The sequence below is a fragment of the Dasypus novemcinctus genome, chromosome X (genome assembly GCF_030445035.2).
Source record: "Dasypus novemcinctus isolate mDasNov1 chromosome X, mDasNov1.1.hap2, whole genome shotgun sequence".
NCBI classification, from domain to species: domain Eukaryota; kingdom Metazoa; phylum Chordata; class Mammalia; order Cingulata; family Dasypodidae; genus Dasypus; species Dasypus novemcinctus.
This window is the reverse complement of record NC_080704.1, coordinates 146,819,926-146,846,792: the sequence shown is the minus strand read 5'-3', so window position 1 is coordinate 146,846,792 and position 26,867 is coordinate 146,819,926. Positions and strand designations below refer to the sequence as shown.

At 41.1% G+C, this 26,867-nt stretch overlaps 1 protein-coding gene across 2 annotated transcripts in view; it reads right to left on the bottom strand.

Moving 5' to 3' along the window:
- OCRL (OCRL inositol polyphosphate-5-phosphatase) overlaps positions 1 to 26,569 on the bottom strand; it is a 59,193-nt gene extending 32,624 nt beyond the window's left edge. The window contains exons 1-9 of one of the 2 annotated variants that reach the window (XM_058291276.2): positions 26,329 to 26,569; positions 25,992 to 26,062; positions 22,437 to 22,516; positions 18,728 to 18,766; positions 7,113 to 7,223; positions 6,619 to 6,708; positions 5,822 to 5,942; positions 5,580 to 5,741; positions 1,551 to 1,652 (exon numbers count right to left, since the gene is read on the bottom strand). In XM_058291276.2, the coding sequence (XP_058147259.2) occupies positions 1,551 to 1,652; positions 5,580 to 5,741; positions 5,822 to 5,942; positions 6,619 to 6,708; positions 7,113 to 7,223; positions 18,728 to 18,766; positions 22,437 to 22,516; positions 25,992 to 26,062; positions 26,329 to 26,367 (815 nt within the window). In that variant the 5' untranslated portion in view covers positions 26,368 to 26,569. The remainder of the gene's footprint in view (positions 1 to 1,550; positions 1,653 to 5,579; positions 5,742 to 5,821; positions 5,943 to 6,618; positions 6,709 to 7,112; positions 7,224 to 18,727; positions 18,767 to 22,436; positions 22,517 to 25,991; positions 26,063 to 26,328) is intronic. The other variant, XM_058291277.2, reaches the window with a different exon arrangement.
- Positions 26,570 to 26,867: the final 298 nt, after the last annotated feature.

Here is a 26,867-nt window from a genome sequence, read left to right as displayed (position 1 = left end):
TCAGTTAAGGACAAGCAACTTTCTTTACAAAAGACTCCCCAGCAGTATATGCATAGGCTATGCAAAAAATAAACAAAAACCTCCACAAGGGATAACAGTAGAGCTTTGTTCTTATATCCCATGAATGGTCACTGTTAGAATTGACTGCAAGTCTCAATTTCTATGAAGAATAAAGTTTTCTATCAGTTTTGAGAGGATTAGATGCTTCGTTATATCATTTTAGCTTTCTTTTCCTTTCTGATTTCACAAATTTGACCCACAAGTTAATTCTCACATACAGTCTAAGTAGTAAAACCTTGCCAAATAGTTCTATTTTTTTTTTAGGAAGTACTGGGGAATGAACCCAGGACCTTATACACAGGAGGCAGGTGCTTAACCACTGAGCTACATCTACTCCCCAGTGAGAGTTGATTTTATTATTTATTTGTTTTGTTTTTTTAGGAGGTACCGGGGATCAAACCCAGGACCTCATACATAGGAAGCAGGCACTCAACCACTTGAGCTACATCAGCTCTTCCCAGATAGTTTTTTAAAAAGGATAGAAGGTTGTGGTTGAAAGGGGAAGTTTTGGGTTGTCTATGTCTCTAGAAGGAAAGCTAGAGGATAAAACATGGGACTGTATAACACAGAGAACCTGGTTGCAGACGATAACTCTGGTTAATAGCAAGAATATAAGAAAGTTCTTTCATGAACTAGAAAAAAATGTACATCACTATTACAAGGTATTAATAACAGGGTGGTATATGGGGAAAAATACACCTAATGCACACTATAGACTATAGTTAAAAGTTATTATTCCAGAAGCAGATGTGGCTCAAGCAGCTGAGCGCCTGCTTCCCATATGGGAGATCCTGGATTCAGTTCCTGGTGCCTCCTAAAAAACACAAAAACAAACAACAAACAAAACCAACTCAGGGGAGCCAAAGTAGCTCAGTGGTTGAGCGCTGGCTTCCCACATATGAGGCCCCGGGTTCAATTCCCAGCCCCTGATACCTCAAAAAAAAAGTTAATATTCTTTCATCAATTGTAACAAAGTACTATTCCAATATCCAATGCTAAGTGTCAATAATAGGTTTGTATAAGGGGTATGGTTTTTTCTGTTTGGAGTAAGGAATATGCTCTAAAATTGATTGTGTTGAAGAATGCACAACTCTGAGATTATACGAAGAGCCACTGATTGTATACTTTGTTTTCTGAGTTTTTTTGAGGTACCAGGGATTGAACCCAGGACCTCGTACATGGGAAGCAGGTGCTCAACCACTGAGCTACATCCACTCCCCAATGAGAGTTGGTTTTATCATTTGTTTATTTGTTTTGTTGTTTTTTAGAAGGTACTGGGGATCAAAGCTGGGACCTCATACATGGGAAGCAGGCACTCAACCACTTGAGCTATATCTGCTCCCCTGATTATATACTTTGGATGGATTGTATGGTGTGTGAATATATCTCAATAAAACTGCCTTTAAAAAAAAAAAGGGAAAGAAGGCAAGATGTCATGTAAACTAACACCAAACATATAGCCAAAAGGAAATTCTGGAAGTGGTATTTACCCAATACAGTAGATATCAGGAGGATTTGGATCACAGTTCAGCCAAGGTTCTAATCCGCTATCTGGAGACTGACCATTCACATTCCAAGTTCCAACAAAAAATCTAATACATAAGACCAAAACATAATTTGAAAACAAAGTTCAAATATGAACTGAAATTAGTTTTCTCTTGTCACTTCTATACAATTATATGGTTACAAAAAGTTAGCATAATTTCTCAAAATGTTTTGCCATACATGTAAAAACTTCTTGCATCTCTAACACAAAGGCAGTAGGTTTATTTTCTTTAAATTTTACATTAAGTGAACCTACTGAAAGGAACCAAAATCTTTATTTAAAACCACAAAGTTAATTGCTCTACTATATTTCCTTTCAATTAAACTCCACTCAAACTCATATTTGAAGGGAGAGCTTGTGGATGGGAAAGTTATCTTCATGCTGGCAGCTAGTCTAATATGGATAATTCTATAAGGAGCTGTAGTTTAATCCAAAAACTCACTTTCCAACGGATTACAAGGACATCTGTGTACAAAATTCTGGTGAGGCAGATATAGTATGACAGGGGAAAGCATGACTATCTTAATTGTTTAAACACAAATGGAAGCATCATTGGGAATATGAGGAACTGGATAGGGATATAGTTATGATTGAATTGGAATAATGAAGCATAATGGGTTAGCATATGGGACCAGCATCTTGGATGAGAAGGGCACACACTATTTATGAATACCAAAGAAAGATGTTGCTGCTTTGCACATCAGGGACATGCACCACACCACACCGCTTGTTTTAGTTTCCTAGCTGCCAATACAAATACCACACAATGGGTTGACTTAACAACAGGAATTTATTGGCTCACAGTTTCAGAGGCTAGCAGGCTTGCTTCCTCCTAGGGTCAGTATCTTCTGGTTGGCCGGCAATCTTTGGGGTTTTGTGGCTTTTCTGTCACATGGCAACGCACATGGTGGCAATTTCTTTCTCTGTCAGGTTCAGTTAACTTCCAGCTTCTGGCTGCTCCCCATGGCTTCTCTTCTGCGTCCAATTTCCTTTGCTTATAAGGACTTCAACCATATTGGAATGAAGCCCACCTTAACTAATAACATCTTCAAAGGTCCTATTTACAAATGGGTTCACACCCACAGGACTAGGACTTGGAATGTGAACACGCCTTTTATGGGGACAAGCTACCTTCTAGACCCCAAAAGACATGTTCTTTCTAGATGCAAAATATATTCATCCCATCACAACATCCCAAAGCCTTAAGTCATTTCAGTAACAATGTTAAGTACAGTCTCATCAAAATTGATTATAGGTATGTTCTCTCCTGGGGCACAATTCCCCTCTGTCTGTGGACCTGTGGAATCCAGAGAACAAGTTATCTGCTTCCAATATTCAAAGGAGGAACAGGTATAGGACTAACATTTCAATTCCCATACGGAGAAATTGGAAGGGAAACAGTGGTTATAGGTCCCAAACAAGTCCAAAACTCAGCAGGGAAAACTCCTTTAGATTTCAAAGTCTGAGAGTCATCTGTAGGTCAATGTTTATTCCTCTGGGCCTGATGGGGTAGAAGTCCCACCCATTCCAAGCATTATGCTTTCCCGGAACACTGGGGTTTAGGCCCTATTCCAAGCAATGGGATAGCTGCACTCTCCCTAAATAATGGGGCACAAGGCCGGCCCCCTTCATGCATAGGCATGGACCTGCCCTTTCCACATACATAGGTGGGCCTATACTCTTGGCCCAAGGAGATCTTCTCGGTCCAGACCTCTACTTCCATGGTTCTGCCTTTGAAAGTCATTCTTCCTTTACTTTATCCCTTCCCTGTCCTTTTCAGTCCAGGCTGGCAGTGGTTCTGCTCACACAAATTTTGCAAAAACCTTGTTGCCTTCATATACAGTTTTAGTGCGTCCAAACCATCAGACAATAGAACTTTCCAAAGAGCCTTCTTTTATTTTTTTTAAAGATTTATTTATTTATTTATTTCTCTCCCCTCCCCCTCCCCACCCCGGTTGTCTGTTCTCTGTGTCTATTTGCTGTGTCTTCTTTGTCCGCTTCTGTTGTCAGCGGCACGGGAATCTGTGTTTCTTTTTGTTGCGTCATCTTGTTGTGTCAGCTCTCCGTGTGGGCAGCACCATTCTTGGGCAGGCTGCACTTTCTTTCATGCTGGGTGGCTCTCCTTATTGGGCGCACTCCTTGCACGTAGGGCTCCCCTATGCGGGGATACCCCTGCGTGGCAGGGTACTCCTTGCACGCATCAGCACTGCGCATGTGCCAGATGCACACAGGTCAAGGAGGCCTGGGGTTTGAACTGAGGACCTCCCATGTGGGAGATGGATGCCCTACCCACTGGGCCAAGTCCAATTCCCAAGCCTTCTTGAATAACTGTATTTCCAATCTTGACTTCCACTGAAACGGTTGACTGGATCCATGTTCAGCCATACCCTCTTTAGCAAAGGGTTGTTTAGTTAAACACTCACATGGAACCCTGCAAACTCAGGGAGATCCCTGATAGAGCTGCTTCTGGCCCTAGTCTTAGAGCTCATTATCTACATATGTGAAGAATTTTCCAAATCATCAGTTGCTGGGTTTTTGTGCTTAAGAGTTTAATTTTCAGCTTATTCCTTTCCTCTTTGCATTGTACTATAAGCTGCAAGGAGAAGCCAGGTTGCACCTTCCACATTTAGCTAGGAAATCTCCTCAATTAAATATCCAAGTTCACTGTTTCCAAATTCTACTTTCAATTTGACATCAGAAAACAATTTTACCAAGTTCTTTGCCACTTTATAACAAGGAAACCTTTCCTCCAGTTTCCAATAACACATTTGTCATTTCCTCCTCCAGTTTCATTGAAATGTCTTTAGTGTCCTTATTTCTATCAACAGTCTCTTCAAAGCAATCTAGGCTTTTTCTATCAAGTGCCTCACAATTCTTCCAACCTCTACCCATTTTACCCAATTCCAAAGCTGTTTCCACTTTTTAGGTTTGTAATAAGAGCACTCCACTTTCTGGTATGAAAAAACTGTTTTAGTTTTCTAGCTGCTATTATAAATACCATACAACGGGTTGGCTTAATAACAGGAATTTATGGGCTCACAGTTTCAGAAGCTAGCAGGCTTGCTTCCTCCCAGGGTTGGTATCTTCTAGCTGGCCAGCAATCTATGGGGTTCCATGGCTCTTCTGTCCAATGGCAATATACATAGCAGAGTCTTCTCTCTCTTCTGGGCTCCATTTACTTCCAGCTTCTGGTTGTTCCTTGTGGCTTCTCTTCCATGCCCAATTGCCTTTGCTTATAAGGACTTCAGCTATATTGGAATGAAGCTCACCTTCATTCAATTTGGGCACACCTTAACTAACAGGACCTTATAACATCTTCAAAGGTCCTCTTTACAAATGGGTTCACACTCACAGTACCAGGTTTTGGTGAACATGCCCTTTGTGTGGGGCATGAGCCAATCCCCAGCACTACATTACACACCCACCCACACCCACACACAGACCCAGGGTCCAAGAAGGAGTATATCAACAAAAAACATTGAAATGTAAAATAATATAGAGAATAGCAATGGAAAGAGTGCAGCATAGACTTCTCAAACAAAAGAAGACAGTGGGTACAACTTTCTTTAGTTAATTTATGAAAGTAAGTAAGTTCAAACCTAGTGGTAATGGTGGACTTTAATTTTCCAATATTAGCTAGAGAAAAATTCAGCAAGCCAGATAAACATGTTTGCTTATGGAATAAGCTATGGAGAAATTCTCTAGTGCATGTGAATTTCATTTGATTCTCTGTGAATAGATAAAAACCTTAGTAAATATGGTATTATTTGTAGTTAAAAACCCAAGGGCAATGGTTACCTCTGCATTATTCTGTATATGATACTGACCAGCATAGATACAGGGGGCTTGAATCAGATGATCATTCCTTTTTATCATGCACTAATTCTTAATTAAGCTAATAACTTAAATATTAAAGGACCATTTTCTCCTATAACTACTAATGTTTTAGATTCAGGAAACAGAAGAGACTAACCTGAAAGGTTGAATGTTGACATATTCTTTCTCACGTTTTGCCAGGATATGTTTGATGAGACCTTCCCGCTGCCCAGTCTGGGTATTTGGTACAAAGAGTTTCCTCATGGTGTTAGTCACTTTGGGCTGCTCCTTGTTAGTAGCTTCTTTTTCACGTGGAAGTCTGATAAGAGAATTATAAGTAAAATTGCCTAAAATACAAAAGTCTCCTAATCAGAAATATATTTCTGACATAGGGCTTACATTCTATTCACTGAAGGAGGTGGGGGTGGGGGTTCTCGATGAGTCCCCATAGGCTGATTTTGAGAATTTATTTTCTTGTCCAAATTCATAGATGAAAAATTATCCTCAAATCCAAGATGCCCTGAAAGATACAGAACCCAAAATCAAAGGGGTAGGGGAAAGAAAGGCTAACATCAAGATATCCAGGGTATATGGGGTTGTCCATTTGATCAGTGGCATTAATAAACAGAAAGGAACCAGAAGAGTAGTAATAAAACTTCGACTAGGTAAAGAAGCACATCTGTTCCTGAAGCTCTGAAAAACTAACTAGAACAATAGTAAGGTTACATTAATCTGGAACATGAATAAAATAGCTAACATTTCTTGAAGACTTAGCACAATGGATAAATGACAGGAAGGGGTTATAGTCTTACCTCATTTCATCATCATAAAACCCTATGAGGTAGCTACTGTTAAAAATCTTCCCATTTAACAGAAAAGCAAATGGAAGCTCAGAGTTGTTGAATAACTTCACCAAGGTTGTAAAACAAGTGATAGACTGGGAACTCAAACCCAGGCCTTCTGGCTCTAGAACTTGCACTTTTAATGATTCTGCTGAGCTAGCTCCTGAAGAGTTAACATGCCACAGAAAGGCTTAGGAGAGAATATTAGTCAGTGGGCAAGGACCAGCTAAAACTACTCCACTGCAGAATGTGCCTGAGATTGACATTAATCCACCTTACCTCATTTGTCCAGATAAAAATCTATTGACTCTGCAATGGTCATAACAACCAGGGGAAAAAGAATCCTTTCAATACCTGAAAAAACAGAAGGTTTGTCCTTAGTGTCTAATTTCTGGTACCAGCTGGATGAGTCCTTTTGCTCTGGAACAAGCAGTTGTGACTGAGCTGGAGAGAGAAGGGTTGTGGTCAGAAACTGGGGGGTCCTTTGTATTAAGTGGAATTTACCATAACCAAAAGCCATTCCCTCAACACTCCTTAAATGCATCGGCCAGCACCGCTCTTGAATGTGGGAATGTAAAGAATGAGCTGAAAAATTAAGGGTAGCTCTGGGGTCATTTGGGGGACATAAGGGATTACTGTCTGAGGTACGCTGATTCGGTAAATTGGCTCTGTGTCCTTAAAGTTAAATATATTTGTTCCCTAACTTATCCCAGGGTTCATTCCTGAAGAAAAAAACAAACAGCCATTAAGGCTGAAGCAGTGAAGTACTGTGCTAATGGATACTAGGCTCTGTATCGGTATGTCAGGATTTCGAATAGTAGGAAGAAAGTTGCTGAGTCTTGAGTTACCTTCCTGAACAGCAAGGACCTCTGAGAGGAACTTCAAGCAGTGTTCCTCATCAGGAATTTCGAAGCGGCGCTCTCTGGTCCAGTCTCCCTGAACCCGTATTTTGCAGCCACCTAAAAACAATTGAAATCCATATACAGGAGCTATGGAATACAATGTTTTATTGTGATATTTTCAATTTATCAGGTTAATAGGATGAACTGTGTCAATGAGCAAACTAATATAGTGATATAGCACATAATAAAATCATAATTTCCTACATTTTGATATATTTCTTATATGTCAACACAGGAACCTCCAAACCCTAGTCAAAGGTAAATTCCCTAGTGATTCCTCTCCAAACCCTAGCTGGAAATTCCTACCTTTACAAATCCAGATCATTTGTATTAAGAATATCTGAAGCATGAAGGGAATAAAGGAACTAGGACAGTTTGTTCATAGCTACAGATTTTACCTATGTGATTAAATTTACAAACTAATTAAAAAAAAAGAATAGCGGAATTGGTTTGAATTATTCTATAAAGAAACATATATACCACATGACCTCAAGTGAAAAATGTATGTCTTGCATAAACTTATAGAAGCAATTAATGACCTATGTTCAGTGGTAGTTTGGTTCAACTGTAGCCAATTGGTAAACACTATAATTATAAGCAAAGTTATATAGGCCTTTAGTTTCTCATGTGTATAATATCCTGTCTCCCCTTTTCTGATACCATATAGCTATCACCTGTATCAATCGTTTGGATATGGTGATCCAAAAAACCAAGGTACTTATTCATATTATTATTTTAACTGATTTATTACATATAGTGCTTTCTCATGCCCTACAAAACTATAAGCTCCTTGACAGCAAGAAGCTGGCTTGCATACACAGATTACCCAATGCCACACTTTCGATAGTCTAGGGTGACCAAACTGTCCAGGTTTGTTTGGGATTGAAGGGTTTTCAAGACTAAGAAAAGGAAAGTCCTAGGCAAACTCAGATGGCTGGTCACTCTCCTGGTGACAATGATGTTAGATTTCACACACAGATGGCATTTATTAAATGACTGTAGAACTGGACTCCTTTGCACTTATAAACAACAAAGAGATAAGAAAATAAAATGAAAATCCCAGTTTCTTATGATGGAAATCCACTTCTATACCTTTGGCTTTCATTTATTCCTTTGTATTTCCTGATATTTCTATCTTCAAATATTGGGTAGAAAAAAGGAATTTAAAATTAGCAATCAAAAGAAGAAAAGAGATTTTAAAAATGGAGAAAAAAATGAAAAAGAAGGCACCCAAGAGGACCAGAGAAAAGAAAATTAAGGAGGGTGCCACTGTAACAAGAATAAAAAGGAGAGGGAAATGAATACAGACCGTCAATTAGGAGCAGCCTTGAAGATACAGGGAAAACCTCCTTCAGGGCATAACCAGTCCTTCCTTTCTCAGATAATTTATATTAAAAGTTGCAAAACAAAGAAGAACCGTTTCTATCTGATAGAAGCGAAGAACAAGAACACATATTGTTTCTCTCCCACAATCCTTGAAAGATATATTTTAGCAAATATTTTAAAAATTGATCCATTTAATGGACAGAAGACTGCAGAAACTGCTTACAAAATAACACTGGATGCTATCACACAATGTTGTTGTGGAAAGAGGACAAACTACCCTTTTTCTCCCTTCCAAAACCCTCAGGACCTCCAACTTACCAATCAGCAAATTCTCCTACATCCTCAACTTCTCCGGATATTCATTACCTCCATCCATCAGTGGTTTAAAATCACCAGAGGTATTCTTAGAAAATACTGTCACTGGCTGCTCTACCAAATGGTGGCATAAAACACTCCAAGGTGCTGTTCCCCCACAGAATCTTTGAAAAATTAGCAAAATGACACAGCCATCTTCCTCAAAACTCCCCAAAACAGTTAAAGAGTCTCAGTAACTGGGTGAGTGCCTAAGAGAAAACGCAGCTTTAAAAATGGTAGAGGCTCAGGGCACTCTTGCTTGCTCCTCCCCCACCACTGGCTCAGTTTGGTGCAGGCCTGCACTCCCACTATGGGTGCCTGGCCCTGGTTCGGAGGGAGCAGAGTAACCTCTATGCACATACTGGGGTGCCAGGATGTCAGTGCCAATCTATCAGGTGGCAGTTTGAAAACCTGAACAAGGAAACTCTTCTTTGACTCAAGTAGCAACCTGAAAAACTACACCAGGAAACATCTCAGGTTGGGCCCTCACAGAACTTGCCTTGAGGCAAAAGCAGCTTGTGGACAACTAAAGTAGTGTAAGACCCGGGGATGAGCCTCCCTGGCACCGAGGGATCACTACCAAGTACCAGCTGATGATGCAACTAGAAAATGACCTTGAATTAAAGGTTCAACGCGGACCAGCAGAATATCCCTGTCTACATATAATAACAGGAGTTAAAAATGCTGTTTGACCTAAATTAAGGGGGAAATGGAAAGGACAAATGAGTTTATATGGCTATGAGTCTCTAAATAAGAGTCTGGAGGATGTCAGAAGGATTGCCCTTATGCACACCTGAGCAGAGTCTTTTATTTTTTATTTTTTTTATTGACTTTGTAATAATATTACATTAAAAATATATATGTGACGTCCCATTCAACCCCACCCCCCCACCCCACCTCTCCCCCCACCCCCAGCAACACTCCCTCCCATCATCATGACACATCCATTGGATTTGGTAAGTACATCTTTGGGCACCTCTGCACCTCATAGTCAATGGTCCACATCATGGCCCATACTCTCCCCCATTCCATCCAGTGGGCCCTGTGAGGATATACAATGTCCGGTGATTGCCTCTGAAGCACCATCCAGGGCAGCTCCATGTCCCAAAGACGCCTCCACCTCTCATCTCTTCCTGCCTTTCCCCATACCCATCAGCCACCATGTCCACTTTTCCCAATCCAATGCCACCTCTTCTATGTGGACATTGGATTGGTTGTGTCCATTGCACCTCTATGTCAAGAGGAAGCTCAGATTCCACATGGATGCTGGATGCAATCCTCCCACTTTCAGTTGTAATCACTCTAGGCTCCATGGTGTGGTGGTTGTTCTTCTTCAACTCCATCTTAGCTGAGTGTGGTAAGTCCAATAAAACAGATTGTAGGTGCTGGAGTCTGTTGAGCTGAGCAGAGTCTTAGAGACAGATAAAGTAGATGCAACCCCAGGTATTGGTTCTTTTGAGGGCTAAAGAGACCCACAGGCTCTATGGTCATGGCAGATGGGGTTCACTGCCATATCAGTTGGCCCTTCTTTGGAGCTGGTGTTTCTGCGTGATGGAGCTGGACACAGATGGGATCTCTTTTCACAAGGCTTTCATGCTACTTTACTGGAATTGTAGTTGGTGCTGGGGTTTAAGATATATCTAGGGGATTTGAATCTCTGGACCGACAGTATGATAGCCAGGCCCTGAGCCTCAACAGACTTCAACTCCTACACTCTGATTTATTGGACTTACCCCACTCAGCTAACATGGAGTTGAAGAATGTCAACCATCACACCATGGAGCCTAGAGTGCCTACAACTGAAAGCAGGAGGATTGCATCCAGTATCCATGTGGAATCTAAGCCTCTCTTGACATAGATATGCAATGGACACAACCAATCCAATGTCCACATAGAAGAGGTGGCATTGGATTGGGAAAAGTGGCCATGGTGGCTGATGGGTGCAGGGAATGGGAGGAAGAGATGAGATGTGGAGGTGTTTTTGGGACTTGGAGTTGTCCTGGGTGGTGCTTCAGGGACAATTACCGGACATTGTAGATCCTCCCAGGGCCCACTGGATGGAAAGTGGGAGAGTATGGGCTATGATGTGGACCATTGACCATGAGGTGCAGTGATGCCCAGAGATATACTTACCAAATGCAATGGATATATCATGATGATGGGAGAGAGTGTTGCTGGGGGGGGGGGGGGAAGTGGTGGGGTGGGGGTGGTGGGGTTGAATGGGACCTCATATTTTTTGAATGTAATATTTTTACAAAATGAATTAAAAAATTAAAAGAAAAAAAAATAAAGTAGTGTAAGAAACAATTAAGTCAAAATTACTGAGGAATAGGATTACTGACAGATTCCAGTATACAGGGGCCATGAGCAAGCCCAAGCCCAGTACAGGACTAAGACTCAGACAAGACCGTGGGGACCCTGCACTTACTTTGGCCTCCAGCTGATCTTCTTGACAGGAGGGCTGAACTATGAAGGGGAGTACCAGTCAAGGCAAAACCAATTTGCAGACTGTCAAAGGTGTTTTTCTGCGTTGGTTAGTCTATTTTTATTAGCTTTTGGCATACAAGGAAAACTCTATCATACTTCTGCCTGGATATAAACTTAAGGAACACATAGCTCAGGGACTGAACCCCAGGATAAACACATTAAAATATTAAAATGCTATTCCATCAGCATTAAATCCTCTTCTAAGTCCCTCCCATTTTAATAACCAAAAAAACCTTCCTGGACCCCCATATTTCCTTCCACCTCTGGTCAATCACTATATTCCCCTCTGCAGTCAAGCTTCTTTATTTATTTATTTATTTTATTGACTTTGTAATAATATTACATTAAAAATATATATGTGAGGTCCCATTCAACCCCACCCCCCCACCCCCCTCTCCCCCCCCCCCCAACAACACTCGTTCCCATCATCATGACACATCCATTGGATTTGGTAAGTACATCTTTGGGCACCTCTGCACCTCATAGACAATGGTCCACATCATGGCCCATACTCTCCTCCATTCCATCCAGTGGGCCCTGTGAGGATTTACAATGTCCGGTGATTACCTCTGAAGCACCATCCAGGGCAGCTCCATGTCCCAAAGACGCCTCCACCTCTCATCTCTTCCTGCCTTTCCCCATACCCATCGTCCACCATGTCCACTTTTCCCAATCCAATGCCACCTCTTCTATGTGGACATTGGATTGGTTGTGTCCATTGCCCCTCTATGTCAAGAGGAGGCTCAGATTCCACATGGATGCTGGATGCAATCCTCCCATTTTCAGTTGTAATCACTCTAGGCTCCATGGTGTGGTGGTTGTCCTTCTTCAACTCCATCTTAGCTGAGTGTGGTAAGTCCAATAAATCAGATTGTAGGTGCTGGAGTCTGTTGAGGCTCAGGACCTGGCAATCACATTGTCAGTCCAGAGATTCAAATCCCCTAAATATATCTTAAACCCCCACATTAACTGCACCTCCAGCACATTAGCATGAAAGTCTTATGAAGGGAGATCCCATCTGAGTCCAGATTCATCATACATAAACACCATTTCCAAAGAGGGGCCATCTGCCCTGGTAGTTAACCCCATCGGCCATGACCATAACTCCCATGGGTCTCTTTAGCCCTCAAAGGAACCAATATCTGGGGGTTGTATCTGCTTTATCTGTCTCTCTGACTCTGCTCAGTTGTGCATGAGGGCAATCCTTCTGCCAGCCTCCAGACTCTTTTTTAGAAACTCGTAGCCATATAAACTCATTTCTCCTTTCCATTTCTCCCTTACTTTAGGTCAAACAGCATTTTAAAGTCATGTTATTTTATGTAGACATGGATATTCTGCTGATCTGCATTGAACCTTCCGTATAAGGTCATTTTCCAGTTGCATCATCAGTTGGTAGTTGATAGTGGTCCCTCGTTGCCAGGGAGGCTCATCCCCGGGTGTCATGTCCCACGCTGGGGGGAAGGCATTGCATTTACATGCTGAGTTTGGCTTCGAGACTGGCCACATTTGAGTAACATGAAGGCTGACAGGAGGAAATTCCCAGGCACAATGTTGCTCTAGGCCTTGTTCTTATTTTAGGTTTATCAGCTCACAAGCATAGTCATTAGCATCAGGGGCTCACTGTTGAACCCTCACTCCCTCCCGGTCCCCGCCGCTGTACCTGGGAGACTGTCGCTGCTCCCCTAGGGACCACGACAGAGCACCACTGGCCAGGAACCCAGTACCCCCCCTGCTGTGGTTTTTAATTGTTGCCACTATGAGTATATCCAAACATTACCATGCACCCTGGACATATGTTCTGTACAGCTCCCTGTCAGCCATATATCACCTGTCATTGGTATCCCATACCAGTATCCCTCCATTGCCATTATTGAAACACTCTGTGATCCAGAACTCCCCGAAATTTGAAGCCCAATATAATGTCATGGTCCCTTACTAGGGAATGGCATATAGCGATGGGTTTAAAGGATAGATAAAGAACTTGGATAAAGTTAGATAAAGAACTTAGATAAAGAATGTTGACTTGAAAAAATTCCACATCCTATCTTTTTCTTCTTTTTTACAAAACAAAAAACAGGGAAGCTGATGTGGCTCAAGCAACTGGGCTCCCATCTACCATATAGGAGGTCCAAGGTTCGATGCCCAGGGCCTCCTAGTGAAGGTAAACTGGCCCATGCAGAGTGCTGGCCTGCACAGAGTACTGCCCTATGTAGGAGTGCTGGCCCACGTGGAGAGCTGGCACAGCAAGATGACGCAACAAAGAGAGATACAGAGGAGAGATAAAAATAGACGCCGCAGATCAGGGAGCTAGGGTGGTGCAAGAGAAAGATTGCCTCTTTCCCACTCTGGAAGGTCCCAGGGTGGGTTCCCAGAGCCGCCTAATGAGAATACAAGCAGATATAGAAGAACACACAGCTAATGGACACAGAGAACAGACAATGGAGGGGAGGGGGGAGAAATAAAGAAATCTTTAAAAAACAGTCACCACTACTCATCTCCCATTTCTTTCTTTAATGAACTCTAACATGACTTCTACTCCTACCACTCCTCTGAAATTGCCTTGCAAAGGTCACCAATAACATCCATATTGCTAGATCCAATGAGTACTTCAGTCATCTTACTACATCTATCAGCAGAAATCAATAGTTGGCTACTCCTTGAAATACTCTTTACCAAAGGCATACATGATACCATCCCTATCTAGTTTCTCTCTCTGGTCACTAATTTGTAGTGCCCTCTGAGATATTTCCTCCTTCATCTAACTTTTGAAAAGTAGAGTTCTTTAGGGTTTAATCCTGAACTCTTTTCTCATTCTACACCAGCACTTTACAATATGACTTTCTGTGATGATGGGCATATGTAACATAAGTGTGCTGTTCGATATCGTAGCCAATAGCCACATGTGGCTAATGAGCACTTGAAATGTGGCTAGTGTAACTGAGAAACTGAATTCCCAATTTTATCTTTAACTTAAATTGAAATAGGCACATATACTTAATGGCTCTCACAGTAGATAGTATAGCTCTATATACAATCATATCATCTCTCATGGTTTCAAATTCCACCTATGTGTTAATGGCACAAACCTTTCTTCTGAGCTTAATATGCACACATTCAACAACATATTTCAAGCTAAACATGGCTAAAACTGAATTCATGACCTCCTTAAAGGAAAATGCACTCCTCCTGCAATGTTTCTTATTTCTGCAAGTGGCACTATCATCCACATTCATGCTAGAAACCTAGGATTTATCCCTGAGATCTCCTTTCCTCTCACCTCCTATACCCAAACCAATTCCTGTCGATTTTATCTCTAAAAACATTTACTGTATGTCACTTCTCTCCATTTCTATTGCCACCATACTCTCTAGCCTTAACTACTGAAATAGTCTTCTATCTGGTCTCTCTGCTTCCATGCAAATCAGATACCACCCTGGAATAAAATTCTTATTCTTCCCAGTTTTAAAATCTAAAAATTTAGATTCCTTACCACAGCTTACAAGATCCTACCAGATTTGGCCCTTGCCTACCTCACCTTGGTGCTCAAGCCTCACATGTTCCAGGTACCCTGGCCTTCTTTCGCTGCATAGAAAGTGCCAAACTACTTCCCACTTCAAATATGCATATAACCCTTAATCCGGAATGCTCTTCTATCCATTGTCACTAACTCTTAGCCTCTCTGGTCTCAATTTAAATGACAGTTTCTCAAAGAGGCCTTTCCTGACCATCCTGCTTAACTTTGTTACCTCTATTATAAAGTCTTTGTATTACTCCTTGATAGCACTTATCAAAACTGCAATTATATAAGTATCTATACCTCATCAGTTTAAAGTCTGTTTCCTGTACTTAGCTCCATGTACTTATCTCCAAGTACTATGACTGTATTGCTTTCTGCTATATCCCTAGAGCCTAGTAAAGTGTCTGGAACATAAAAAGTATTTGTAGCTTTACAGAATTTAATGAATTATAGGCATCTACATGATGCTAGTACCAAACAGCACAGAAGCAGGAACCAAAGCAGGAGCAGCAAACTTATGTATGTTGTTCTCCACTGATTCTGCAGCACTAGAACAGTGCCTGGCAAATAGAAGGTATGCAACAAATATTAATTGAATATTAAATAAATCAGGAGTTTTAATGCTAGGAAATTAGTATACTATAGTTCATCAATAGGTCAAATATAACTATCTCCATAAATACTGAAAAGACAATGGATAAAATTCAATATATATCCATGATTGTAAAAACCATGCAAAAAAGAAAAGAAGATGAAAAAAACACAAACTTGAAATAGATGTAGATTCTAAATATGGTAAAAACAAACAAAACAAAACAAAACAAACAACCCCAAAAATCCTCTCTCAAATCAGGAGCAAGGATCAAAACAAGGATCATCATAATTATTTATCATTGGTCCCCAAATCCTCATTGGTGTAGTGAAACATGAAGCAAAACTAATAGCTATAGCTACTAGAGAGGAGACAAAATTATAATTTGCAAGGAAGCAGACATGGCTCAAGCAACTGGGCTCATGTCTACCATATGGGAGGTCCAGGGTTTGATTCCCAGGGCCTCCTGGTAAAGGTGAGCCAGCCTGCGCAGCGAGCTTATGCAACAAAATGATGCAACAAAAAGGAGACATAGAGGAAAGACAATGAGAGACACAACAAACCAGGGAGCTGAGGTAATTCAAGTGATTGAGTGCCTCTCTCCCGAATTGGAGGTCTTGGGATCGGTTCCCAGTGCCTCCTAAAAGAGAAGACGAGAAGAAAAGACAAGCAGACACAGTAGAACATATATCAAATGGACACAAAGAGCAGACAGCGAGCGCAAAAAACAAGTGTGTGGGGGTATAATCTTTTTTAAAAAGTATTATTTGTAGGTGATTTGGGCTGTCTACCAAAAACAAAAAACAAAAAATAGAAAAAAAGAAAAAAATTTTCAGTGAAGTGGCTGGATAAAAGATAAAAATCCAAAACTCAGTATCTTTTCTATATATGAGTAATGACCAATTAGACGATAACAGAAAAAAAGATCCACCCATAATAGCAGCAAATAAGCAAATAAAATCCACCACGGAATACTTAACCTAAAAAGTATGATATGCATGATATATGGGAAGAAACTACAAAACTTTACTGAGAGATATAAGAGAGAATCTAAATAAGCAGAGAGATGTATCATGCTGCTTGACAGTGACTTAATTTTAAAATAAGTCAATTTAATAAAATTGGGCACAAATAAATGGCAAAATATTAGGAGTTAAAAATTGTGTTTTAGAAAAATTTTAAATGACATGGAAAAATGTTCCAATATAATGTTAAAACAAAAACTGTGGGCAAAAGCAATATGAAGATTAATGTAAAAATATAAATAAAAGACTGGAAGGAAATACATCAAAATGTTAACCACATTGGTGATCTCTGGGTTGCAGAAGCATAATTTTAATTGATACTTTAAACTCATCTGACTTTTCTAAAGTGTATATAATGAAGATATATTATCTTTTTTTTTTTTTAAAGATTTATTTATTTAATTTCCCCCCCTCCCCCGGTTGTCTGTTCTTGGTGTCTATTTGCTGCGTCTTGTTTCTTTGTCCGCTTCTGTAGTCCTCAGCGGCACGGGAAGTGTGGGCAGCGCCATTCCTGGGCAGGCTGCTCTTTCTTTTCACACTGGGTGGCTTTTCCTCACGGGCGCACTCCTTGCGCGTGGGGCTCCCCCACGCGGAGGACACCCTTGCGTGGCACGGCACTCCTTGCGCGCATCAGTGCTGTGCATGGCCAGCTCCACAGGGTCAAGGAGGCCCGGGGTTTGAACCGCGGACCTCCCATATGGTAGACGGACGCCCTAACCACTGGGCCAAAGTCCATTTCCCGATATATTATCTTTATAGTCAGAAAATTTTAAAAAGCATTTAATATCAAAATCCAGACAATGGAAAATACTTTGAAGTTTTATGTATGAAGCCCAAGCATCAGTATAAAATCTGGTTTCATTGCAAATATTATTAAATGGGCAGAAAAAAGAATTTTATTCAAGTGGTCACTTAACTATTCTTCCCCTGTGATTCAGTATCTTGAACTCTGAACATAGCAACACACATTTAGAAATTATGTTAATTTCTAAAATGTAAGGAGAAGTTACAATAAAACTCATGCTGCAAATTAGATATTTATAAGAGATAGGCACAGCTCAGTTCATCTTCTCAGCTTTGGATCAAATACCACTTTCCACATCAAGAACAAGAAATTTCAGTATCTTATTTCAGCAGCAATGTTAGTTGCTGTTGAACTGCTCTTGCTCTAGTTTTGCTTTCTCAGTGTTGTTTTTGCCTTCTCCTTTGTAAGCAGAATAAGACATAGGTACTGAGTTATTTTCTCTGTCAGATACCCACAGTAGAAGCCAGAATCTGAGTTAACACTTAGCCTTTCATAATAAGCCCTTAAGGCTTCTAAAATTCATGACAAACGAAAAGAATAATAAAACTAGAACCAGAAAAAGTCAACCTAAATCCTTCAATATGAATTAATGGCACCAATGGCAGGGACTGTGACAAAATTATACATAGCCCATAGCCCCTAGCTAAGTGCCAAGTCCCACTCATCCAACAACTCAACCAAGTGTTAGCTAATAATGCAACCGGTTTGATTTAGATTTAGTGGTCAGATACGTTTTATTCCCATAGCAACCTCACAGTAGCCAAGGTAGCATTAAAGTACCCATTTTCTCCTCCCTGTAACAATACAATTAGGTGATAAACAAAGAACAGCTTGCACAATGAGGATTTGCTAACAGATAAAAATGAGAGAAGAGGGACAATGAGATGGAAGACCTTGTACCCTCGATAAAGAATCAGATGCCTTAAGGGGACAGACTTAAAAAAAAAAAAAAAAGACCGAAAGCTATGCCTGGGACAAGTAATTTAAGGGACTCTGCAGTTTCCCAAAATACCATAACAAATAAAGGAAAGCATTATGAGTTAACATACAAAATTAAAAATAGGGTGGAAAAAAACTTAAAACATGATAGCACTTTAAAAATAACCAAAAAATAACTCATAAACCTTATGTGCTTTAAACATCTTACTAGCCTTCTCTAAAATTATCAACTCCACAACAATGATTTAACTGAAGGCAACAATACTGGTAGCTCCCAGAAGTTCAGCATTAGAAGAGCAGATCATATTTTCAATTTGTATAAAACTTTTTGTCAGTCACCTGCTTTTTGCTTAGGCTTAGGCTAAATTTTTTTTAGCATTCCTCCCAATGCTTATTTGTATGGCTACCTTAAGAAAACATAGAATATTGTATTAAATGGTAAAATAAAAGATGTGCCCAAAGTCTTCAAGTAAATATTTACTGAATGAAATCAACTCTATTCAGAAAGATACTCACTGTTTGATGCTATGTCAATCAAAAGAGTTTCTTCTGCTTCTGAGGGGAAAAAAAAGTATAGGATAAGGGAAGAGAAAATCATTCATTACAACCAAAAGAATTATAAGCCTAATTAAATATTTGCTTCTCTGAGTCACCACTCCTAGGTCTTAGAACACATTTTAAAAATCCTTTGCTTTTTTGTTTAGTATTTTTTTAAAAAGGACTTTAATAGCACTGGGCTCTAACAATTATGAGTAATTCAACTAAAAGAAAAATGAACTGAATAATTAACCAAATTGAACTCCTCAAAGCAAATCAAGGAATGACAAACAGGAGGGAAAATAACACATTGATTCAAGTAAAGGTGAGTTTAATTCCCCTCTGTAATTCCCAACTGTAACATACTGATTAATATAATATAATTTAGCTGTGTCATTTAGATACTTCTTATAGAAAGCCAAGGTAGTAACTACAAAGGCCCAGAAATGAATGACTTTAACTCAGATCTATTCTATAAAAATTTCCCAGTGATCTCATTATCTCTGCCCCTGTCCCACATAGGGGCAGAGTATACCTGAAGTTCAGGCTATAAGGAACACCTGTGGGCCCAAGGCCAACCACACCCAACAGGACATATAAAACAGGCAATGCACACTCTCCAAGTTCAGAGTTCTTTCATCTCAATGGCTCTCCTGGACTTCCTTCCCTAACTAAAATGTCTAGACCCCATATACCTATTCCTCTCTGACTTATCTTGATTTGACTTTTTTTTTTAAGATTTATTTTATTTATTTCTCTCCCCTTTCCCCCTCCCCGCCCCCCCCCTCCCCCGTTGTCTGTTCTCTGTGTCTATTTGCTGCATCGTCTTCTTTGTCCGCTTCTGTTGTTGTCAGCTGCATGGGAATCTGTGTTTCTTCTTGTTGCGTCATCTTGTTGTATCAGCTCTTCGTGTGTGCGGCACCATTCTTGGGCAGGCTGCACTTTCTTTCGTGCTGGGCGGCTCTCCTTATGGGGCGCACTCCTTGTGCGTGGGGCTCCCCTACACAGGGACACCCCTGCGTGTCAGGGCACTACTTGCGTGCATCAGCACTGCATGTGGGCCAGCTCCACATGGGTCAAGGAAGCCCAGGGTTTGAACTGCGGACCTCCATGTGGTAGACAGACACCCTAAGCACTGGGCAAAGTCCGTTTTCCTCTAATTTGACTTGTAGTACCTGCCCGACCCTCCTGGCTAGTTAAACTCTCAACACTGGCCCCTTTGAAATAGCGTGGATCTACCGTGGCCAGAAGGAGTGGTCTCAGCCTTTTCCAGGTCACTCACTAGACTGTATATTTGACTCCATTATTCATGCACAATAAAAGAATTGGTAAAGAACTGACTTGCCTAATATTAGACAGAAAATAGTCTCAATACCATTACCACCACAAAAAACAAAGGAAAAATATGGCCCCACCATTGTTCATTAGTAACTTTTAGTTCTGTAATACCTGAGCATTTATAGAACATTTTCAAAACAGTCTGGTCAGGTGGGGAAAAAGAAAGGATGTGAAAACTCAAAGAGGTAAGTTCCTTTTATCATGGGAAACTACCATGTGCATGCACACATATTTTCCCAGATTCCAAGAAACACTGCAATCTAACAGTCTGCTATCTATCTCTTATTAAAAACAATACTAAGAGGGAAGCAGATGTGGCTCAACTGATAGAGTGTCCGCCTACCACATAGGAGGTCCAGGGTTCAAACACAGGGACTCCTGGCCCGTGTGGTGAGCTGGGCCACGCGCAATGCTGCCACGTGCAAGGAGTGCCGTACCACACAGAGGTGTCCCCTGCATGGGGGAACCCCACACACAAGAAGTGCACCCCGCAAGGAGGGCTGCTCCGTGCGAAAAAAGCACAGCCTGCCCAGGAGTGGCGCCGCACACAGGGAGAGCTGATGCAGCAAGATGACGCAACAAAAAGAGACAGATTTCTGGTGCTACTGAGAATGCAAGAGAACACAGAAGAACACACAGGTAATGGACACAAGAGAGCAGACAATGGGGGGGGGGAGGTGCAGGTGGGGAAGGGGAGAGAAACAAATAAAATAAATCTTTTAAAAAAAAAATACTAAGAGAAACAGGGTAAAAGAGATCCTGGAAGTAGCACAAAAAGGTACAGAGCTAATAGGATACTAGTCTGAAGTCATGTTTTTGGTTTTTCTTCTCTTTAAAGGTCTGGGTATGTCACAAAGAATGTTTAGACATTGAAAAGTTAGGTGACCACAGCAACTTACTAAGGCATGCAGGTGCCTATTTAATGAACATGTCTCTCCCAAGGCTAAATAGCTATGACTTTATTTTATACAATGTGGATACTATTCACTATAGGTATTTTTAATTGTTAATACATCTGCCTTAAAAAAACTATACGACTTATTAATAGTAATTCCAATTACAGGAATAAATCATAAGGAAATAGATTTGCAGTAAGATTTACATACAGAGATGGTCATATTACACTACTGAAAAATAAGAAAAAAAACCTAAAGTCAAACACAGGGGAATCATGACATGGGCCATTCAAAAATGGAATAGTATATAGCCCTTAATATTATAGAAAAGCACTCATAATATGATGGCATGTGAAACAAACATATAAAAAAAACTGTGTATACAGTATAAGTCCCCCCACCCTGTGCTAGAAAAAAGAAAAATACTGTCTATACAGTATGAGTCTCCCCACATGTGCTAGAAAAAGAAAAATACTGTATATACAGTATGGGTCTCTTCACATGTGCTGGAAAAAAGAAAAATGTTGTGTTTATCTCTGAAGGATGGGAAGGATTATTTTCTTTGCTTTTTAAACTTTTCCAAGTATATGTATGTGAGATATATATGTGTGTATATATATATATATCTTTTCTTCTTAATCAGAAAAAAAAATTAAATGTAGTTTAAGAAAGAATCAATGCAAGATAAGATTCAATGACACTTCCCTCAAGGCTCTCCTCAAGTTATCCAAGAAGCTACAAGTGATACAGAATGTTTCAGCCTGGTCAAATCAATGGGCCTGCTGAAAACAAAATGCATTTTTTCTCTAGTTATCAGTTTCTTTTCTAGAACAAGTTGAGATGACAGAAGCAACACCTCCTACACAATCCTCCAAATTTTTGAGTCTCACTGTAACAGATGAAATAACAGACTTTCTGTTCTCAATCCCCAAATCTGAGAGTAGGACATCAAATATATTCTTCCCTGGAGTCAATTTTCTTATGATTCACCAATGTCAATGTTTGAACCCAGCACAATAAGGGTATGGTACTACAATCTGGCAAGGCTTGTTGCCAAATATTTTAATTTCAAACAGTGTCAGAAGAAAGTGCTGAACATGTGCAAATCCAGGCAACTTTGATGCTTTACAATGAGCAGTGTATCAGTTAAGCTACCAAATGTCTTTTAAATTCACATATAGATCAGTCAGCATAAAAGACTACATACATAGGTAACACTAATACCCTGGCCAGGGAAACAGGTGAGACAATATATAGTTCAGTATAACTCTTTAGGTCTCTTCAGACAAAGCATTTATCATCCTCTCATGGTAGACTAGTCATGTTACCTTTTAATGCAAAAAGTAATACTTTTCATTTCACTTGTAGTGATAAATTTTATGTATAGTATTATACAGTGCAATAAGGACCAAGGAAATACATTATAAAACTAGCTAAGAAATTAAAGCTAGTACCTTGAACACATCTAAAGTGGCTATTTATAGGAATGATATCTTGAACATGCTGTTCCTTCTCATGCAACTGGATTATTAACCTAGGAAACAGAAGAATGCATCAGTGAATAACTACAGAAAATCTAAACATTTAGCAACAAAATACAACACTGTCTTGTTATACAAACCTAGTTTGTAATTTTTTAGACTTGCTACATCTAGTTTCTCAGAGCTGAGCATTTATTACAGCTAGATATTGCTCCAGGTCTGAAAAGATGTTAGTGGTGATCAATTTTCAAATACCCACTCTGTCCCATACACCTTTAAGAACATTTATCAGTCTATGTCCTAAAAAAGCACTTACAATCTTAGGAGCATGAATTACAGAGTATTACCCTCAAAGTATGCACACCAGAGTAAAGAACTAATAGTTAGATGTGAACTCCATGAGGACAAGATCTATGTTTGTCTCTTTTTTTTTTAAAAGAGGTACTGAGGATTGAACCCAGGACCTCGTATATGGGAAGCAGGTGCTCAACCACTGAGCTACATCCACTTCCCAATGAGACTTTGTTTATTTTGTTTTAAGGAGGTACTGAGGATGGAACCCGGGACCTCGAACATGGGAAGTAGCTGCTCCCCTGCCTGTCTTTTCATTACAGTATTTCTGGCATCTTGCACAATGACTGGCACACAGCAATCACTCATGTCTGTTGAATGAATGAATCAGAAAATTCAAAAATTAGTTTTTCAATTATATTCCCATGGCTTTGACCAAAGACTGGTTCTGTCTTTTCAAACAAGCATACAGGTTCATGAAGGAGTAAGAGGATGTGCCCAGCCAGCCACATCAATTAAAACCCCAGTGACCAACAAGACAGCCAGATTGTCTTCACATCCCTCACACTGTTGCTTTGGTTTTCGACTTCATGCTGGTATTCCCAAAATAAGCATTACTGAACTAAGTTCCCCACTATTAAATGCAAGACTTATAAAATCCTGAAGTCCTCCCAAAATATTAATTTTCCGAGCTTCTCCAAAGTCATCGGGTAGCTCATTTTCCTTAGGAATGTTCCTTTCCTTTTCTCCTGGAGAACATCTATCTATCCTTTAAGACCCACCTCAAATATTACCTCCTCTGTGGCCTCATCCTCTTTGTTTGCTCCACTGTTACAGCATTTACACACTCTTATAATTATAATTACCCCCCCCACACACACACTTATTTGCCCTCCTTGAAAGCAAGGACCCTATCATATTGAGGTTGTTTTTTCAGGAGGTACCAGAGATTGAACCCAGGACCTCATACATGTGAAGCATGTGCTCAACCATTGAGCTACACAAGCTCTGCTCTCATATTCAGGTTTTACTCTTGCCTAGCAGGTGCTCAATAAACATTTGCTGAATAAATAAACTAGCTTAATTAACCTATAAACAGACTAATTTCTAAATATAACTATTCAACTTCTGACAATGAAAATGTCATTTCTTGGAAGGGTTTGATTTTTATTTTGTTGTCTTTTAGGGGGGCTTAAAGTTTCAGCTTTTTGGATCTTTTTTTTCAAATGTGTTAACTTTGAAGGGGATAACCTGGAGAAAGGAATTGCTTAGATAGATCTAAGTCTTTTTGCTCTGATCCTGCTTGTTTAATTTACAGGGGTTTATACATTTTTTTATTTTTAAATTTTTTTAAATTTAATTTTGCTTTTTCCAGGGGTTTGTATTTTAAGGTGATTGGAGAACTGTGGTATAGGCCCCCTTCAACCTGGAAAGTTGATGATTCAAGCAGAGTACTGTAAACCCAGAGGAAAACCAGTAACTAGATAAAAAAACTTAAGGGTCAAGGAATAGGAGCTTACTTTGAGGAAAATTAATACAAACCAATATGATCTCAGAATAAATAATGTAGACTAGAAATGATACTGAAAATGAGCAAAAAATCTTCAATTAGACTGCACTGATAAAAATCATAACAGAATAAAAAGCCCAAACAGGATGAGGAAGTCATCTCAAGGCCAGCTGCTCACTCCCGTATTAGCTGAAAAAATCACAAACCTACTAAACCAAGGAACCAGATCCTGTGCTGTGTTCAGCTGAAAAAGGTAGCTATTTTATTTAATCCTCAAAATTTTATGTTGACAAATGGAAGAAACCAAGACACAAAAATTTTTACTGGTTTGCCCCAGGCTCATATCTCGAAAGTGGCAGAATTGAGATTTCCACCCAGGTCTGTGCATTCCAAATCCATTGTTCTCTCCACCCTATCCTAGCCTTTGGAAGTGGCAGTAGTGTTCCAGTTTTCAATTTCTTCCAGTCCCACCACCCCCTTATTTCATAAAATTAACTTTTCTGTTGAATTTAGTTTTATTAAACTGGTCTTCCAGGGTCTAAGAACACCTGGGAAAAATAACATGAGTTTCCCACATCAACAGAACTGACCAAGCAGGACCTAGAGATAAGCTACTTCACAGAACCAGACGATGTCCAGTTAACATGGCACCAACAGTCTCACAAGAGAGTAGGCTAGGCTGGTGGGAATTTCTTCTATATGAGTTAAGATAGCATAGACACAAACTGAGCCGGAAAGTCTGAAAGAAGGGACTGAGAAATATTAATTTTAGGCAGAATCCTATGTTGGAAGATGGAAGGATTTAAACGGTCAACAACTTTTAAACTGAGAAGGAATTTTAGGTCAAGAAATAAGTTGACCCCCAAGGGAGGAGGTCTGGGCACATAGAGATAGGGGCCTAAGGTGGTCACTATAGATACTTTTTAGATGAGGCTTGAGTGTCAAGGGAGTGAGATTAGGAGTTACATGGTGACATCTTATCAAAACAATCTTTAGGTCAATCAGTCAACAGTCTTACTAAGCTCCTATGTGCAAGGCAAAGTGGAACGTGACACACTGATAAAATGCCAAATGTCATTTATACTTCTTCACATTTCATTACCTTTTCTCTCCCACAGTCAAGTCAATGTGTGAGGCAGTTGCTGGCCTCCACTAAACCATTATTGAATTAATGAACATGCCTTGGAATAAGCTGAAAGTTTAAATTTTATGGAATAAGGGGGTGGGGGGACTGGAAGGACAAGCTGAATGGGCTTAAGAAAAAGGCTAGCCTGTAATGCCTGTAACTTTAACAATGAAGCGTTTCTACAGGGCTTTTACTTTTTGTAAAAACACCCGCGCATTTATGATTCCCTCAGTCACAACCCCAAAGGCTCACTATAAGGTTAAGGCAGTTAACGATTTTATTTAACCAGGAAGGAAACTAAGGCCCAGAAAGCTTTATTGACTTGTCCTAGGTTACACAACACTTGTCAGTTGCTGGGGCAGGAACTAAGAACCAAGGCTTCCTGCCTCCCTGACCATCGAGTCCTCCCACTGAGCAACACTGCCCAGAGCAATCTAACGCTTAGCAAGTCGGGGGTGGGGGTGGGGAGAGCACTCGCACCCGGGACTGAACCTGCAACCCACGAAGCCTCAGTGGGAGGAGGGTGGACAGGTCACCGCGGTTTGGCGTTGGGAGGTAATGGCAGGCTCCCCTCTTCTGCGAGAACCAGGTGATTACTTACTCATATTGCCCGTTCCTCTGGGCTAGGGTCAGGGCGCAGGGCTCCCGGAGAGGCCCCTTCATCTCCACACCCTCGACAGTATGCGGGCGCGAGTCAAGGGTCTCCTCTAAAAGTGCGGCCAGGGAGGGGTGCGCGGTTGGGGAAGGAGGCTGCCTCCCGCCCCTCCGCCCGCCCTCTCCGGCCCCCCAGGCAACGCCTCCCGCGCCACCTCCCCCTCCCCCAGCTAGGCTCGCAGCTTCCCGGCCTGGCCGCCCCCCTCCCCGTTAGCCCCTCGTCCCCCCCATTCCCCGGCCCCGGCCCGGCACGGCCTCCCCTCCCCCTCCTCTCAGGCGGATACAGCAAGGGGCTGGGCTCCGACCGGGAGCGGCGGCTCCATTGGGACGGCCTCCGGTCTCAGCGGGGCTGCAGACTGCGGGCGGATCCGAAGACACTGCCTCCCTCACCCTCACGCCCACCCGCCTGGGCTGTGCGTCGTTTGCAGACTAGCTCCACGCCGGAGCGGGGAATCGGGAGCCTGAGCCGGGAGCCGGGATCTTGACCCGAGAGAGAGCGGCGCCTCGCGCCCCTGCCGGTTTTCCAGGCCGCCGCAGATTCCGCCCCCTACGGCCAACCTGCGGACTGCAGCGAGAGACCTGACGGACTGGGGGCGTCGTTACCAGGTCCAGCACGGAATGCATCTTAAATACTACCTGTGACATCAGAATCGTTCTGGGGACTTGGAAGATGACCACAGGAACAAAATACAGTCACATCCATGAGGGAGCTCAAAAGGTCTTGGGCCAATAGCACCGGCCATCATCCAGTCGAAAAATCTTTATTAATGTTAGCTGACACCATGCGAATTATCCCACCTCTCGGATGTTCTTTCCTTCCTCT